This window comes from Puma concolor, chromosome F2 (assembly GCF_028749965.1).
Source record: "Puma concolor isolate L17-30 chromosome F2, mPumCon1.1.hap2, whole genome shotgun sequence".
Classification (NCBI taxonomy): Eukaryota; Metazoa; Chordata; class Mammalia; order Carnivora; family Felidae; genus Puma; species Puma concolor.
The window spans coordinates 17,256,064-17,274,341 of NC_141684.1; the positions used below are offsets into that span (position 1 = coordinate 17,256,064).

The 18,278-nt window shown below is 38.6% G+C and overlaps 1 protein-coding gene across 10 annotated transcripts in view; it reads right to left on the reverse strand.

The window, feature by feature from the left end:
• The window catches only part of TBC1D31 (TBC1 domain family member 31), an 85,768-nt gene that overhangs the window by 21,293 nt on the left and 46,197 nt on the right, over window positions 1–18,278 (reverse strand). For all 10 annotated transcript variants that reach the window (XM_086695451.1, XM_086695447.1, XM_086695449.1 and 7 more), the window contains 8 exons: window positions 15,771–15,850; window positions 15,545–15,691; window positions 13,237–13,370; window positions 7,020–7,153; window positions 6,500–6,679; window positions 5,276–5,508; window positions 4,442–4,594; window positions 3,293–3,428 (listed from right to left, as the gene is read on the reverse strand). In XM_086695451.1, the coding sequence (XP_086551577.1) occupies window positions 3,293–3,428; window positions 4,442–4,594; window positions 5,276–5,508; window positions 6,500–6,679; window positions 7,020–7,153; window positions 13,237–13,370; window positions 15,545–15,691; window positions 15,771–15,850 (1,197 nt within the window). The remainder of the gene's footprint in view (window positions 1–3,292; window positions 3,429–4,441; window positions 4,595–5,275; window positions 5,509–6,499; window positions 6,680–7,019; window positions 7,154–13,236; window positions 13,371–15,544; window positions 15,692–15,770; window positions 15,851–18,278) is intronic.

Below are 18,278 nucleotides of genomic sequence, written 5' to 3' on the forward strand. Positions count from 1 at the left end.
ATTGGACTCTGTGCTGACAGCATGGAGCCTGCTTGGGATTCTTTCTCTCTCTCTCTCTCTCTCTCTCAAAAATAAATTAAAAAAATACTTTCAAAGATTGGAAAATATTTAGTATTTTACTAAAATTAGGTTTAAAACTCCTAAATCAGTCTATACATTCAACGCAATCCTAATAAAAATGCTATTAGGATCAGGGGAGGTAAGGATTCAGAAAGAAAGAGTGGTAAAATTCTCAAAGTCTATTTGAAATGATACACACTTGAGAATATGGAAGAAAACTATGAAAAGGCAGACTAATAGTGGGAATTAGGTCCGCTAGTCAGAAAAACGTTATAAAGCGCCATTCAGTGTGGTGTTGGAGGGGATAAAGTGCGTGTGGGGATAGAACATTTAGTAACCATCCGCTGGCAAGTGACTCTGCTAATCAAAGAGTGGGTGTGACTGTGTGCCAAGAAAACCGTATTTGGGGATACTGAAGTATCAATTTCATTGTTTTTAAGATGTCATATAATTTTCATGTCAAGAAATTATCATTTATTTGAGTTCTTTTAACCATTTAAAAAGTTAAAACCATTCTTACTCAGGGTCCTCACAAAATAGGTAGCAGGCCAGATTAGTTGGTGCTTTATAATTTGCTGACCTTTGTGACACATCAAAGATCAAAACCAACAAACAAACCCACCACAGAGGGGTGCCTGGGTGGATCAGTCGGTTAAGCGTCTGACTTCAGCTCAGGTCATGATCTCGCAGTTCATGGGTTCGAGGCCCGTGTTGGGCTCTGTGCTGACAGCTCGGAGCCTGAAGCCTGATTCAGATTCTCTGTCTCCCTCTCTCTCTGCCCCGCCCCCCACCTGGCTCACGCTCTGCCTCTCTCTCTCAAAATGAATAAACATTTAAAAAAACCCAAAAAACAAAAAATGTAAAATTCGAAAAAATATGAATAAATGGTAATGTAATCTTAGAATGGCAAGGCCTTTCTAAATAGGACACAGGGGGTGCCTGGCTGACTTAGTCAGTAGAGCATCCAACTCTTGATCCCAGGGTCATGAGTTCAAGCCCCACACTGGGCATGGAGCCTACTTAAAAAAACAAAAATAAGTAAGTAAATAAATAAATAGGACATGAAACCTAGAAATCATAAAAATTAATAAAAAGTTATTCAGAAATTAAAGTATTTTGCATGATTAAAAAAAGACATGATAGCCACTCTTAAGAGACAAGCAACACTGACGTGAGGAAAACATTTGCAATGAACAAAAGGGTTACTGTCCTAACTCTAAGCTGTATGCAGCCATTAGTTATATATGTCTGTTGAGCGCTAAAATGTGACCAGTCCAAATTGAGGTGTCCTATAAGCTGACTACTGGATTTCAAAGATTTAGTTAAAAAAATTTTTTTAGTGTTTATTTTGCGGGAGAGAGACAGAGAGTGAGCAGGGGAGGGGCAGAGAGAGAAGGAGACACAGAATCGGAAGCAGCCTTCAGGCTCTGAGCTGTCAGCACAGAGCCACCCAACATGGGCTTGAACCCACGAACTGTGTGGTCATGACCTGAACTGAAGCTGGACACTTAACCAACTGAGCCACCCAGGCACCCCTCAAAGATAAAGTAAAACAGCTCATTAACCATGTCTTTATACTAATTACATATTAAAATAATTTGCAAATATCTGGAGTTAAATAAAGTGTTGTTAAAATTAATTTCATCTGTTTCTTCTTACTTTTTTTTTTTTATTTTTTTTAAATTTTTTTTTTTTTTCAACGTTTATTTATTTTTGGGACAGAGAGAGACAGAGCATGAACGGGGGAGGGGCAGAGAGAGAGGGAGACACAGAATCGGAAACAGGCTCCAGGCTCTGAGCCATCAGCCCAGAGCCCGACGCGGGGCTCGAACTCACGGACCGCGAGATCGTGACCTGGCTGAAGTCGGACGCTTAACCGACTGCGCCACCCAGGCGCCCCGTCTTCTTACTTTTTTAATGTGGCTATTAGAAAACAAAATTGCCTATGTGGCTCACATTGTATTTCTACTGGATAGTGCTGCCCCAAATGGCACAAACAGCCCATGTAAATTGATAAGAGAAAACTTGATAGAAAAGTGGACAAATGATAATGGATATACAATTTATATTTCTTCCACAAATGGAAGACAAGTAACTGGAGAGATATTTAACCTCACTAGCAAGAAAAAAGAGGCAAATTAGAATATATAATTTCCACCTAGCAGATTGGCAAATGTTAAGACTGATGCACTCCAAATTGACTAGGGTATAGGCACTCTTACATATACACTTAAAATAACATAGGTGGGTTCATTTTTGGAGGATAATTTGGTATGCCTTGGAATTTACTCAACAAAACTGTGTCTGCAACTCAAGGTTTGTACTGAGAACATACAAACTAGCACCATCTTGGAGAGCAAAGCACTGCAAACAATATCAATGTCCAATAGCAAAGGATCGGTTAAATAAATTATGACGGTCATACAATGGAATACTATGCAACCATAAAAAAGGGAAAAGATAAGGGGTGCCTGGCTGGCTCAGTCAGTGGAGTATGAGACTCTTGGTCTCAGGGTTTGTGAGTCTGAGCTCCGTGTTGGGTATAGCGATTACTTAAAAATAAAATTTTGGGGCGCCTGGATGGCTCAGTTGGTTGGGTGTCTGACTTCGGCTCAGGTCATGATCTCACTGCTCGGGAGTTTGAGCCCCATATCAGATTCTGTGCTGACAGCTCAGAGCCTGGAGCCTGCTTCAGATTTTGTCTCTGTCCTCCTCTGCCCCTCTCCTTCTCGCTCTCTGTTTCTGTCTCTCTCTCTCAAATATAAAAAATAAAACAAAAAAAAATTTTTTTTAAAAATCTTTAAAAGAAAAAGATATATATCCATTTTCTCATTTTATTTCTGGGGACAAAATGAGAGAAAGTAGGAAAGGTCTATTTTTGACTCCATGAATTTAATAATGGAAATTTTCTTATACTGGCCATGTGTACATTTTTATATTAAAAAAGAGTACTTCCCCTACTTCAGTTAGTGGTTAACTGATTCTTCTATTTTTAGAGAAATAGTCATCAAGGACACCAGTCAAATTGACTAATTTTCTTGACATTTCTGAAAACTTAAAACTATTAATGAAAGAGATCAGGAAAAGCTGAGGGAAAAAGTAAATAAAATCAAAGGGTCTATTTAGTATTCATTGTGGATCCTGGCAAAAACCTTTAACTTGAAGGTGGTCACGACATTTGAGTGAGAGTGAATGGAGATCATGTGTGGGAACTAAGAGAAGAATCATGAACCTTTCTCTCGATTTCATCGTTCAGTCTTCTTAGTTCCATTTCACGCTGATCTTGCTGAAGCTTCAGAAAGCGCCTTCTTGTAGCATCTTGTAACTGCATTTCCTTCGCTCTCAGCTCTCTTTTCACAGAAGCTAGTCTTAAACACAAAATACGTCAAGAGGAAAGCATGAAAACATTTCCCAATGTGGATTTAAATGGAAAAATGCTACGTTTTGCAACAACGAAAGGCCTGGCCCACATCCCCAGCTTAGCTGCTGTTGTACCACACGCAGCTGTAGGAGTAACACACACACACACACACACACACACACACACACAGAACGAACGACGCCCGTGTCTGCGTTTGTGAAAATGACAAGCGGTCCAAACACAACTGGTTATTATTTTCATATTTAAAAGTTCCTAACAGGTCTACTCAGATCATCTCAATATAATCGATATCCTTTATCTGAAGGAAGAATGCCAAAAAACGCTCCAGTGTTACCAAAGATTATATATGCTTATTCTTTCAGAATTTTAGGAACAGGTTACTGCTCAGTTCAGTCATTCTTTTTAACCCACACGTGAAATCGGTTTCATGAAGTCCCAATCAAAAGTAAAAATAAGTAAACACTTACAGAAGTGAGTTTCCCCACAATTTGGCATAGTCTTAATGCTCATCCCATAATCTTAAACATTTTGTTTTATGAATATACTTTTGAATAAGCATTTAATACATCTTCCTCTGGCCTCCAACGCATGAAATGCATAATGAGATAATCCTTTTATGTTCCAATTTTCAAGTCACACAGATATGTTTAAAACATAATTTTCAAAATTATACTCCCCTAAAGGTGATTTATCCAGCGCTGTATTACAAAGCATTTCTGCCTACAGTACAATGATGTTTCTAATAATGTTCTCCAAGGAACATTAGATCTTGTATTACTTCTGAATAATCAGTGCAAAGTTATAGTCAATGTAGTTTTAGAATTACATTTCACTATATGCCAATTTTTTGCAATGTGGTATATGCAGATATCTTTTTACTAACTTAAATATTTGCTTACTGGGCATGCCATGGCTGGGTAATGTTGTATATAGAAAAAAGAAAGTAAAAATCATCCAACTGACTCACATGTCCAGAGTTTTTCGAAATGATCAACACACCTCTGTCTCTGCTGTACCATCTTCTCCTCCTCCTGTAAGAGCATTTCTCTCCTTGTCTCCTCAGCTTTACGAAGTAGTTCTTGTTTTTGGTACCAAGCTTCATCTTCAACTCTTTGCTGGTCGACTTCAGCTTGCATATCTTCAACCATCTGCCTTAAATAGATAATATTATTATTATATCAAGATGCAAACAAGACCCCAATATGCATGTGTGGTTATGAAAGGGTAAATTACTATTTCCCTTTGAGACCTTGAATTACTGCCTTTCACTTTTACAAATAAAATTTTACCTCATTAAAGTAGTAGAAAACATGGAAAAGGGGGCACCTGGGTGGCTTGACTGGCTGATTGTCTGACTCTTGATTTCGGCTCAGGTCACGATCTCAGTTTATGAGTTCGAGCCTCACATCAGGCTCCGCGCTGACAGAGCAGAGCCTGCTTGGGATTCTCTCTTCCTCTCTCCCTGCCCTTCCCCTACTCTCTCTTGCATGCATACACGCTACGCTCTCTCTCTCTCAAAATAAATAAACTTAAAAAAAAAAAAGCATTGAAAAGGATGCCCTACACAAGTCTCACAAAAAAATGCAAACAAAGAAAACTGAGTAACTTAAAATCCAAGAACAACTAAAACACAAAATGTATACCAAATCAAAATGTCATTATTTTACTTCTATATGCAAGAATTAAATATCTTTAAAGATATTTCTAGCCTTCAAACTCTGATTTTACACAAATACTTAATAATTTACCTGTGTTTCTTACAAAAATTTTTCTTGTCTGTATTTTTAACAGATTTTGCTTCTATCACACAAAGAACAACTGTTCTATGATTACCTTTCCCTTAAGAAGTCCAACTCATCATTCCTTATTCGTTCTCGCTCCCGTGTCTGATAGTCCACGATAAACTTTGGATACTGGTTAAATACTGGATATTGCCCTTTCGTCAACGCCACAAAAGCATCAAGCTTGCCATTCGGATGAATATCGGTAGGAGTGGTATCCATGAGATGATAAACTTCTCTAATCACAACACTTATATCCAGGTTATTCCGATGATGAAAAAAATACTGTAAGAAAATTTTGTGTTTAAGTTGAGATTTACCTAACAAAGCCATTATGAGGTAGAATTAAAACAAGAGTTTAAAAAGTAAATGTGAATTTATCTTTAGGAGGATTTCCTCCTTCCTCCCTTCCTACTGCCTTTCTTTCTTTTTTGGCAAATTCGCTGAAGCTTTTCTTAACCTTTTAAAATGAAGATCCAATTTCATATTTTCAAAGTCAAATAAAATTTCAAAGCCAAACATTTGAAATAATACTTTGAAAATCTGAACTCAAACCAAAGGCTTCCTTTGTATCAGAAGAAGAATGCTTCACCCAACAATGGAATAAACTTTTCTGCTTGCATTCTTTTCCCTTCAAAATCCAAAATAAATAAAACTGAAAATAAATTAGCTTGATTCATTAAACATATCTGAACTGTTTCCACATTAACTTGTTCTGCTGGCAGGTCCGAACTCTAACATACATATATGGATGTATCCTGCGAACATTAAGTAAAAATAAAGTTTGACGGGAACCATAAGTAACAAACAAACCCAATTCATCCCGTCTACCGAAAAAACTCCCCCTTTAAAAACCTCCTCTAATGCTGTCAAGTAACTTTCCGGCCAAGTCTCAGAATTCTCCTAGTTACCACTTTGTATGTGTGTGTAATAAGCATGCAGATTGTCACGGACCAGATGGATCGCTGATAAAACCACGCACAGAATTAACAACGACCCAACTGTTAAACATCCTTTCCGTAGACAACAAGCACTAAATTCCAGTGTTACCAAGTTTGTTTTCTAAAGGGATGATTTTAAGACAGTTAGTCTGCTGTAACTGTCTGTTGAATTATCTACCAACGACGTCAGGGTAAGGATGTGATCTAACTTGCTCTCCACTGTTTACCACGTTCCACGGGCGCCGGATGTGCAACAGGTACTCAATAAGCGAATGGAGTTTTCAACTGAAATACATGAAAGTTGAGAACTGCTACTTGAGAACAAGGATATTTACCTCAAAATCATCTCTGAGACTGCAGCTGAGCAGAGGAGCCCTGGAACATGTGTTGTAGGCCACGACAGTCATCAGGAGGAATGAAGGATGGTTGGAAAAGACATTATCAAATAATTTTAGCCACTCCTCTCTTGTTAGTACTTCTGAAAAAACGGTTTCAAGAAGAGGCCATGCATACAGCTACAATCAATAAGGAAAAATTGATCAGTCTTCTACAGAAAAGCCGTAAGTCATTCACTGCTAATACTCTCTTACATTTGATGTAGCTATTAAAATCATTATATCAAAAACAATTATGAAAAGAACTACCTCACTATGGACCCTTCTTTATAGATTTTTAGAAGAGCAGTTTAATGGAGAAAAAGAATGGAATACTTTTTATTCCATTCTTTATTCCAAAATATAAAAGGTGACTGGTTTTTTATTATATACTTTCAAGAAAATACTGCTATATTTATACCAGAACCAATGTGAGCTTCCAAAATAAGTCATGTTATTCTAAAAACCTTTTACTTCTTACCTGGGAAGTTATATCATGATCTATGAAATGCTGCAGTAGTTCTTTGTCGTGAAATGCCAGAACATTTTCTATCATACTGAGAATATTGATAGGAGGATTAGGAAAATATTCAAACCAGTGTTGACACCAATTGACTATGAAGAAAAAAATGGGAAATTTATCTTTACCATTCTGTATTATCAAAGGACCTTGTAATTCTTAAATGTATCCACTCTTTATGTCCTTAATATGCCCATTAATAAAGAAAACATGATAACTCTTTAAATTCTAGAATAATCGATTTTAAAGTTCCATCACGTTAACTTAGTATTTTAGGTCTATAGAACTGGCCAATTTCTCCAAATGAGAGCGGTCAATGACAAAGTGTCCATTAAAACAAACAAAACTTCCCAAAGTATTCCTGATCCTCACCACAGGGCATTCTGCTTCCTGCTTCTCCTGGTTAACAAAATGACCCTTCGAAAAAAGGTTCCTTTTTAAGTCTTCATTAAATGTGATGAATGTTAAGTGCCAATCTCCTGAAATCTACTCAAGTTCATACCTAATCAAAATTAGAAAAGTTCACGGGAAATGTTAAAAATTACATTCTTGTGCATCAGTAGCAATACATTAAAAAAATGGGCATGTATCAAATCCCTATTCTTGAAATGTTATATGAGAATAAACACGTCTCCATTACTAGGACAAGAATGACTGTTCCACAGCCATGGTAACAAGTAACCACCAGAATTGTTTTCATTTTTGTACTTTAATTAAAAAAATTTTTTTTTAATGTTTATTTATTTTTGAGAGAGAGAGAGAGACAGAGAGAGAGAGTCAGGGAGCAGCAGAGAGAGAGAGGGAGACACACAAACTGAAGTAGGTTCCAGTCTCTGGGCTGTCAGCACAGTGCTTGACACAGGGCTCGAACCCACAAACTGTGAGATCATGACCTGAGCTGAAGTCGGAGGCTTAACCGACTGAGCCACCCAGGCGCACCACAGCCCCCAGCATTGTTTTTAAATCTATGTCATCAATGACAACCTATTCAGTTGACCTATCTTTGAAAACCAAACAGTGACAGCGGTATCCTCTGAAAGTCAGCCAGTGGAAAGCATTCTGCTAAAGATGCTTCTAAAGCTGACTTTAGGGGCACCTGGGTGGCTCAGTCGGTTGAGCGGCCGACTTCGGCTCAGGTTATGATCTCATGGTCCGTGAGTTCAAGCCCCGCGTCGGGCTCTGTGCTGACAGCTCAGAGCCTGGAGCCTACTTCTGATTCTGTGTCTCCCTCTCTCTGACCCTCCCCTGTTCATGCTCTGTCTCTCCGTCTCAAAAAAAAAAAAAAAAAAAAAACAAAAAAACCTAACATAAAGCTGACTTTAACTCACTGAGTAACCACTGCAACCCCCAAAACATTCTCCTCAAAAACCCTGGTAAGATCAGTACGTTTCACTCAATGAACTGTATCTAACCACCACAGTGCTCCTTAATTATTAAATTCAGATTTTTTTACTTTAAACATTGAGTTGTGATTTCATCCTATGATGATAAGATCTTCTTTCTCACATTAGCAAAAGAAGGCTTCGATCAGCAGAATTTTGGATACATAGGGTTTATAAAGGGCTCACTAATGCCAGAAGTCAATTATTTATTAGAAAGTAAATTTGAGTTAATAATTAAGGCATTAATAAACTCTTGCAAAGACTAAACTTTAAAAGACATTATTTCAACCTCTTTAACTGCTGCTTTTAAGTTAACTTTAAAAGAAAAATCCAGTTCAGGGGCGCCTGGGTGGCTCAGTAGGTTAAGCGTCCAACTCTGGATTTTGGCTCAGGTCACGATCCCATGATTTGTGGGCTCAAACCCCGTGCTGTTAGTGTAGAGCCTGCTTGGGGTTCTTTCTCCCTCTCTCCTCCTCCCCTGCTCATGAGCTCTCTCTCTCCCTCATAAATAAATTAAAAAAAAAAAAAAAAAGAAAAAAATGCAGTTCAGCAACATGTACTAAGTACCTATCATGTCTCAGACACTGCTAGTGCTAGGAATTTTAACACACACACACACACACACACACACACACACACACACACACACGGCCCTGATTCCTGTATCTAAATCTTCATCAACAGAACAGTGTTCTCATTTAGGCATGAGGGAAACCCCGCTTTACACGGAAACTGTTTGCCTTCCCTTCTTTCATTCTGCTCAGTGTCACCACAACAGAGTGTGCGTAGAGGACCCGGTGACAGAACGGGGAGCAGGATAAAGAGAAATACCTGTGTGGAGATCCCTGACCAAACCACAACAACTTCCTCTTGGTCATAAAAGACCATAAAGAATGCCTACAGAAGACTCATAAACATTCCAAATTCTACATCAAAGTGACCGTGTTCCATCAAACTTTCCCCTAGGTCCCAAGTAGACTGTGAACCTAAAAAGCCAGAACAGCGGCATATTGCAAGCAGCGCTAACATTTAGTTGGAGCTCAGTAAATGTTTACTTGCGATAAAGTTAGTTTGAGACCCTTGATGAAAACTCACAGCTACTCATGCTGATCATGTTGGATCTTCTAGATTTAGATTTCAGGTTTAGAAGAGAAAATCAATTTCCCTAGCACACAATCATACTCCAGGGATGTAACAAGATTTTACTGGAAATATAAATTAGTTTTGCATGCTTACCTAGATATAATAAGCCTTTATTATGGTAAAACATAATGTGCCACTTTAACCATATTTAAGTGCACGATTCAGTGCCATCAATTATATTCACAGTGCTGTGTAACCATCACTATTTGCAAAATCCTTTTCCAAAAAGAAACGGTACCCATTCAGCACTAACTTCCTATTTCCACCTCCCACAGCCCCTGGTAAGCTCTAATCTACTTTCTACGTCTATAAATTTTCCTATTTGAGATATTTCATATAAATTTGTCCTTTTATGCCTCGCTTATTTCACTAAGCATAATGCTTTCAAGGTTCATCCATGTTGTACCATGTATCAGAATTTCATTCCTTTAGATGATGGAATAATATTCCATTGACTATATATATATATATATATATATAGAGAGAGAGAGAGAGAGAGAGAGAGAGTTTATCCATTCACCTGTTAACAACAATGATGTTAACATAATGAAGATGGTGATGGTGACACTCAGGCTGTTTCTATCTTTTGGCTGTTTGGAATAATGCTGCCATGAACATTCACATACAAGTATCTGCTCGGGGCTCTGTTTCCAGCTCGTTTGGGTATATCCCTAAGAGTGCAATTGTTGGGTTATATGGTAATTTTATGTTTAACTTTCTGAAGAACTGCCAATTTTCCACAGTGAACGTACATTTTACATTTCCAGCAGTGTATGAAGGTTCCAATTTTTCTCCATTCTCGCCAACACTTGTGCTTTTTTCTGTTTTTTAATTATAGCCATCCTAGCAGGTATAAAGTGGTATCCTGGCGTGTCGTTTTATGACTAACGATCCAGAGGATCCTTTCATGTACTCGTTAGCCATTTGTGTATCTTCTAAGGAGAAATGTTTAATCAAGTCCTTTGCCCATATAAAAATTGGATTGTCTTTTTGTTGTGGAGTTGCTTCTTTTCCTTTTAAAACTCTAAGTGTTATTGCCAGAGTAAACTAGGAAAACCCTTCTGAGGAATCAGTTGGAATACTCATATTTTATGACCTAATAATACCAACTGTAGGAATCTGACCAAGAGAAAATACTGTAAATATTTATATGTGAAGATCATTATAACACTGCTTCTTTAAAAATTTTTTTTTTCAACGTTTATTTATTTTTTGGGACAGAGAGAGACAGAGCATGAATGGGGGAGGGGCAGAGAGAGAGGGAGACACAGAATCGGAAACAGGCTCCAGGCTCTGAGCCGTCAGCCCAGAGCCTGACGCGGGGCTCGAACTCATGGACCGTGAGATCGTGACCTGGCTGAAGTCGGACGCTTAACCGACTGCGCCACCCAGGCGCCCCTAACACTGCTTCTTTAACTAGGTAAAAATTAAAAATAACCTGGGGCGCCTGGGTGGCGCAGTCGGTTAAGCGGCCGACTTCGGCTCAGGTCATGATCTCACGGTCAGTGGGTTCGAGCCCCGCGTCGGGCTCTGTGCTGACAGCTCAGAGCCTGGAGCCTGTTTCGGATTCTGTGTCTCCCTCTCTCTGACCCTCCCCCGTTCATGCTCTGTCTCTCTCTGTCTCAAAAATAAATAAATGTTAAAAAAAAAAAAATTTTTAAAAAAATAAAAAAATAAATAAATAAATAAAAAAAATTAAAAATAACCTAAATGTTCAACAACAGATCAGACTAGTACACTCACATTAGAGAATATTATAATCATGTGGGAAAAAAAAGAATATTACAGTCACTAAAATATTTATAAAGTTTATAAAAAGAAATATACATATTAAATAAAAATAGTATAATTATAAAAATATAAAAATTAAAAACCTGCTTTTAAGTATGGAAAAATTATCAGAAAAACTAAAAGTCTAGCAGTTGGCACTAAACTATGATATACCTGTATAATGAAATATTACATTATGCAGGGAATAAACTATGTTTTTCAAGAATATTTAATGATTTGGGGGAAATGCTCTTACAAGAAATTCATCAAGGGGCGCCTGGGTGGCTCGTCATTTGAGCTCCAGCTCTTGATTTCAGCTCAGGTCATGATCTCATGGTTTGTGAGATTGAGCCCTGCGTTTGGCTGTGCTGACAGGGTAGAGCCTGCTTGGGATTCTCTTTCTCTCTCTCTCTCTTTCTCTCTGCCTCTTCCCTGCTTGTACTCTGTCTCTCTCAAAAATAAATTAAAAACTTAAAAAAATTCATCAGTGTATGGGGGTGCCTGCCTGGGTGGCTCAGTCAGTTAAGCGTCCGGCTTTGGCCCAGGTCATGATCTTGTGGTCTGTGAGTTCGAGCCCTGCGTCGGGCTCTGTGCTGACAGCTCAGAGCCTGGAGCCTGCTTTGGATTCTGTGTCTCCCTCTCTCTCTCTCTGCCCTCCCTCTCCTGCTCATGCTCTGTCTCTCAAAAATAAATAAAACATTAAAAAGAAATTCATCAATGTATTATCAAAGATTATACATGGGGAGGAGGAACACTGGTGAATTTTCTTTTGTATATTTTCCTGTATTTTCTCCAATGATCAGGAAAAAGTTATCAAATCAAATGCAATGTAATTAAATGAACAAAAAAAACATAAAGTATACTAAAATATTCACAATATATATGCTTGAATCTTTTTATTTCTACTCTTCAGAATTTTACTGTTATAGTTAAGTGCTTATCTCCTTTGTACAAGAAAACCTTTTTAAATAATTTAAAATACAAATGAAACTGGTGATTTTTGTTAAACCAATGTAAATTGGATCTGGTTTATCAACTGTTTAGCTGACCCAATTATATTAAGATGAAGAAAGGATTCAGTTTTCAGTGTAGACGAGCTGGTAACACAATGGTTGGGAGCACAGGCTAGAGTCTGACTGCCTGGGTTCACATCCCTCTTCTGCTACTAACCTACCCTGGGGAACTTAAGCTATCTGTGCCTCAGTTTCCTCAACTATAAGAAGGATATAATAACACCTACCTCATAGGACTGTTGCAAGATTTAAAGAAGTTAATAAAGGCAAAATAATAAGAATGCTACCTGTTAAAGAGAAAGTTCTCAATAAATGCGCACTACGAATGAGAATGAGGATAGCAGCCAGAACTTGCCACATTAGGCACTGTGTGCTAAATGCTTTACGTTCTCACTAAAATCCTATGAATAATAACTGACTTTCAGTAAGTGAAGTACCTGCTTCCTTCTGACCACCAAAATCTGGCCTATAACATTATCTTCTAAAATGCAACTATCCTGAGTCCCCTCAGTGGCTCAAACAGTTGAGCATCTGACTCTTGATTTTGGCTCAGGTCATGAACCCAGGGTCTTAAGATTGAGGCTCGCGTCAGGCTCCACACTGACTGTGGAGCCTGCTTGGGATTCTCTCTCTTTCCTTCTGTCCCCCTGCTCCTCCCTGCCAATAAAAGTAAAATGTAACTCTCCAAATTCTCTTGTAAATTAAAAAAAAAAAAAAAGGTTTATGTATAAATGTCCAAACCGTCCATTTTGTGCTCTAAGTCTGTTTGCTTCCCACTAGAATTGTTCAATGTTGCAAAGTTGCAAAGACATCAGAAAAACACACAGGAATCCACTCTTGGTTTCATTATTAACATACTTATTTACTTACTTATGAGAGTAGCAACAACTTCAAAACAGATGAGTTGGTTGTTCTGGAATAATTTTACAAATGGAAATGCCAAGAGTGGAAGATACGGTGTGTCGCTAAAGATGGCAGACCAGTGAGCTAATGCGGAGAGCGTTCTGTGGATCAGACAAGGAAATACAGGCCAGGAAACAGTTTGCTACTAAAATTCATCTATGGAATATATTAACATGATAAAAAATTGGATACAGGGGCGCCTGGGTGGCTCGGTCGGTTAAGCGGCCGACTTCGGCTCAGGTCATGATCTTGCGGTCCGTGAGTTCGAGCCCCGCGTCGGGCTCTGTGCTGACGGCTCAGAGCCTGGAGCCTGTTTCAGATTCTGTGTCTCCCTCTCTCTGCCCCTCCCCCGTTCATGCTCTGTCTCTCTCTGTCTCAAAAATAAAATAAATTAAAAAAAAAAAAATTAAAAAAAAAAATTGGATACAGAAGGGATATTTGGTGAAAATTCTCCCTCCTACTTTTATCATCTAGTTTACCTCCCCAGAACCACTGTTAAAAGTATAGTGATTTTACTTTACAAAAAGTATAGTGATTTTACTTTACTTTACAAAAAAATATTGTGATTTTAAAAATCACAAACGTAAATGTTGTTTTGCACCTTGCATTTTTTGCTTAAATAGTATCTTGGAAATAGTTCATTATCAGTATATGTGGAGCTTTGATACACAAGACAGTTCTGTATAAATATACCCTAATTTCTTTAACGTGGCCTTACTGGGCATTTGTTTCTAATCCTTTATAACCAATGCCATGCTTACTGTTGTATTTACATCATTCTTAATGTGGGAATATAGATTTGGATAAATTCCTAGAAATGGAATTGCTGAGTCAAAGGACATGTGCATTACTTTCAATAGCCAGTGCCAAATTATTCTCTGCAAAAATAGTGTCTGTTCACATTCTCATTAGCAGAGTTAAGGGGATGCCCATTCTCTCACTCTAGCCAACATGTTTTATTATCAACCTACTTTTTATACCTTTAGTCTAGATGCAAAATGGTATTTCAATATGGTTGTGTATATATATATATACACACACATACATACATACATACATATATACATACATACATATATATACACACATATACACATTTTTTCCAATGTAATTTTACTTTTGTTAAAAAAATTTTTTTTGTAATGTTTATTTATTATTGAGAGACAGAGAGAGACAGAGCATGAGCATGGGAGGGGCACAGAAAGGAGGAGGAATCTGAAGCAGGCTCCAGGCTCTGAGCTGTTAGGCTTGAACTCACAAACCACGAGATCATGACCTGAGCCAAACTTAGATGTTTAACTGACTGAGTCACCCAGGCACCCCTCCAATGTAATTTTGATTAGCATTTATTATAAGGGAGGTATAGCATCTTTACATGTTTAAGAACCATATCCCCAGCTATGAACTATACATTCAATCCTTTTTGGTTTTTATTGGTTGGTCCTTTCCATGTTCATTTACACGAATACATCGTATAGAAATTAGCCTTTCATTTATCTGATGTTTTGTATATATACGTACTTTCTCGGCTTCATATATGTCTCTGGGGAATTTTTTTACATGTAGAGATTTCTGTTCATATCAAGCTCTTCTAGATATGTCATGCTCAAAAAAGGCCTGCCTTACTCTAGGACTGCAATTCTCCCATATTTACTTCTGATACTTTCAAGGTTTGTCTGTCTTTTTTTTTTTTTTTTTAACCTTTCGCTTTGAAATAGTTTCAGGTTTACGAAAAGTTGCAAAAACAGTAGAGCGTTCCTGTATATCTCACTCAAATTCTTCTCACGTTAACATCTTGCATAAACACAGTAGTTATCAACACCTAGGATTTAACATCGGTACTATGCTAGTAAGTAAATCAGACTCATTCAGATTTTATCATTGTTCCCATTTTCCTGTGTGCTGGGTTTTCACCTCGCCAGTCTAGGATATAACACTGCATTCATTCGCTAAGTCACCATAGGTTCTTCCAGTGTGGGAGCTCCCCAGTCTCTTATTTTTTGGACACTGACATTGTTGAGGAATACCAGTTATTTTATAGATTGGCCCCCAACGTTTTCTCATGATTTGGACGGACGTTATAAATGTTTGGCAAGAATATCAAGAAAGTTATGGGCAACATACTGATGTGTGTTACTACTGGTGACTTTAAATTTGACTACTTGGCTAAGGTGGTACCTGCTGAGTTTCTCTACTATAAAATTACTATCTTCCCATTCGTAATTAATAAATATCTCGAGGAAGATTCCATATTGCTGCAATATACTGGGCATACCTCTGTAATACTCTGAGTAGTTTCCTACTTTTGATGGGGTATTTCTTCTGAAGGTTGAGAAATGCCACGTGAACACCTTTATCCACCAGGCTACTAAATGCAGTATGATTTTCAGGCAGTTGTAGCAGAGAGCGCCAAATGAACATTCTGAAATAAAAATAGAATTTTAACCAAGAGAAGTTTGGGGGGGTGCAACTGATTTAACATAAAAGAATATAAATTTTACCTGTATTTCGTTGGATATTCACCATAGCCTTTTAATAAGATTTGTAAACGCTTTTTGTTTAATCCATCTGACACCTCATTCTTAAAGAAAAAAAATAATGTCGATAAATGACGTAATCACAAAACTGAAAAGGTAACACAGCCCACAGTGACTTCCCAACTTCAGAACACAACACACAGTAAAAAAAATTTTTTTTTTACATCTGAGACTTTCTATTCTCTCTCTCTCCAGTGTGCATACCGTGTGCAGATAAAGTTCCTGACATATTACCCTAGGTCCAATTCTGACAAACTTTTCTGTAAATGGTCAGTCGATTTCTTCCCTCTCCCTCTTTTTTTCCATCTTCTTGCCTTTTTTTTTTTCTAATGGAAATCTGAAGGTCTTTTTTAAAGTTTATTTATTTTGGGGGCGCCTGGGTGGCGCAGTCGGTTAAGCGTCCGACTTCAGCCAGGTCACGATCTCGCGGTCCGTGAGTTCGAGCCCCGCGTCGGGCTCTGGGCTGATGGCTCAGAGCCTGGAGCCTGTTTGCGATTCTGTGTCTCCCTCTCTCTCTGCCCCTCCCCCGTTCATGCTCTGTCTCTCTCTGTCCCAAAAATAAAAAAAAAAAACGTTGAAAAAAAAATTTTTAAAAAAAAATAAAGTTTATTTATTTTGAAACAGAGTGTGAGCAGGGGAGGGGCAGAGAGAGAGAGAGAGAGAGAGAGAGAGAGAGAGTATCCCAAGGAGGCTCCACACTGTCAGCATAAAGTCTGACACAGGGCTCGATCCCACGAACCATGAAATTATGACCTGAGCTGAAATCAAGAGTCAGACACTCAACTGACTGAGCCATCCAGGTGCCCCTCCCCGCCTTACTTTTAAGTCAATTTTTATCTTGATGGAAAAATACTTCATAAATTTTTGGATTATAAAGCCAGTTTCACAGATTACTTCATTTGATACTAACAACTCAATGAAACGGATGGGATGCTGTTTTCTTTTCTTTGAGAAAATGGGAAGGTCAGCGCTCAGTGCCACGAACCTGTGAGTTCAGGTCACTAACTTGCTGAGTAACTCTCAGCTAAAGACTCAAAGCCAGGTTTTCTGACTTAGTTCAATGCCAGTGTGAGAGGGGTGAAGGGAAAACCCAAGATGATAGCGAATGAAGATCCCATTTGAGAGCCATGCACCAGACACTGAGGGCAACTGGGCGAGACTGGGGCAGTGTGATCTATGAAACAGATACATTCATTTTTGTCATCTGCAGGACACCTGCTGCCACTGCAACCTCTTTTTAAACAAAGATAAAATGCCCGGGTGAGTTTGGCCTGAGTTTGATCTGTTCTCATCTGGACCATCTATGGGTAAAGATCCCACTTCCCCTTCCAGGTCCTGACACTGATCGTTGAAGAGATGCATCTCACCGTGCACAAGGGCTCTCCTTCGCCCTACTCTTAGTGCTGGCTGAGGGTTGCTCAGAAGCAGACTGCTCCCTGATGTATTTCTGTGGGATTTCCAAATTTCACTAATACTAGAGCTCTGCCAGATGCCCTGACTGTGATGTCTCTTTTATTTCCCAGAAGTCAACTGGGATCATGGCCCCAGGTTTCCCAGAAAAGGCTCCTGTAAATTCTCAGGAAAGCTGTAGTCAGACCACGTCTCAGAGCTCACATTCAGCTTATTCTCTCATTAGAGCATCAACTAATAGGAACGACATTGTCCAATCTTTACCCAGCTAGATTTGTGCCTGCTACTTAGCATTTTAAAACTAAACCCTGGGGCACCTGGGTGGTTCAGTCGGTTAAGTGTCCAACTGTAGCTCAGGTCATGATCTCACAGTTCGCAGGTTTGAGCTCTGCATTGGGCTCAGTGCTGACAGCTCAGAGCCTGGAGCCTGCTTCGGATTCTGTGTCTCCCTCTCTCTGCCCCTTCCCTGCTCATGCTCTGTCTCTCTCTCTCTCAAAAATAAATCAACATTAAAAAAATTTTTTTAAGTAAAAAAATAATAAATAAACCCTAAACAATATTTTGTTTAGGGTTACAGGTAGAGATGATAAAACTATAAAGATAATCAAGGACATAATTAGCACAAAAGCGAGGACAATAGTTACATCTCTGGGACAGGGAGAGAGATGCGGGTGGGGATAAGCACACTGGAGCTTCAAAGCCATGGGTAACATGCTCTTAATGAGGATCTGGGTATGCCCAGAAAAGTGTTAACATGTCAGGTCTGAGAATGCTACCCTTAGAAAGGCATACTTACAAGGTTTGGCCTTGTCTAGTGCCTAGAAACCTGGATTTCGAGAAAGTTCCCACTATCCCCAGAACCAGTAAGAGCGGCTCACTGTGCCTGAATTGTTTGTATGCTATGATGTATGCTGAATACCTAATTTCCATGTAGACTCTGGGATTTTGACATGTACTAAACAGAGAATGCCTACATAGCCAGCCTCCACTAAAAGCTCCAGGCACTGGCTCTCTAATGAATTTCCCTGTAGACAACACGTTTTATTTTTTACACGAGTTTCA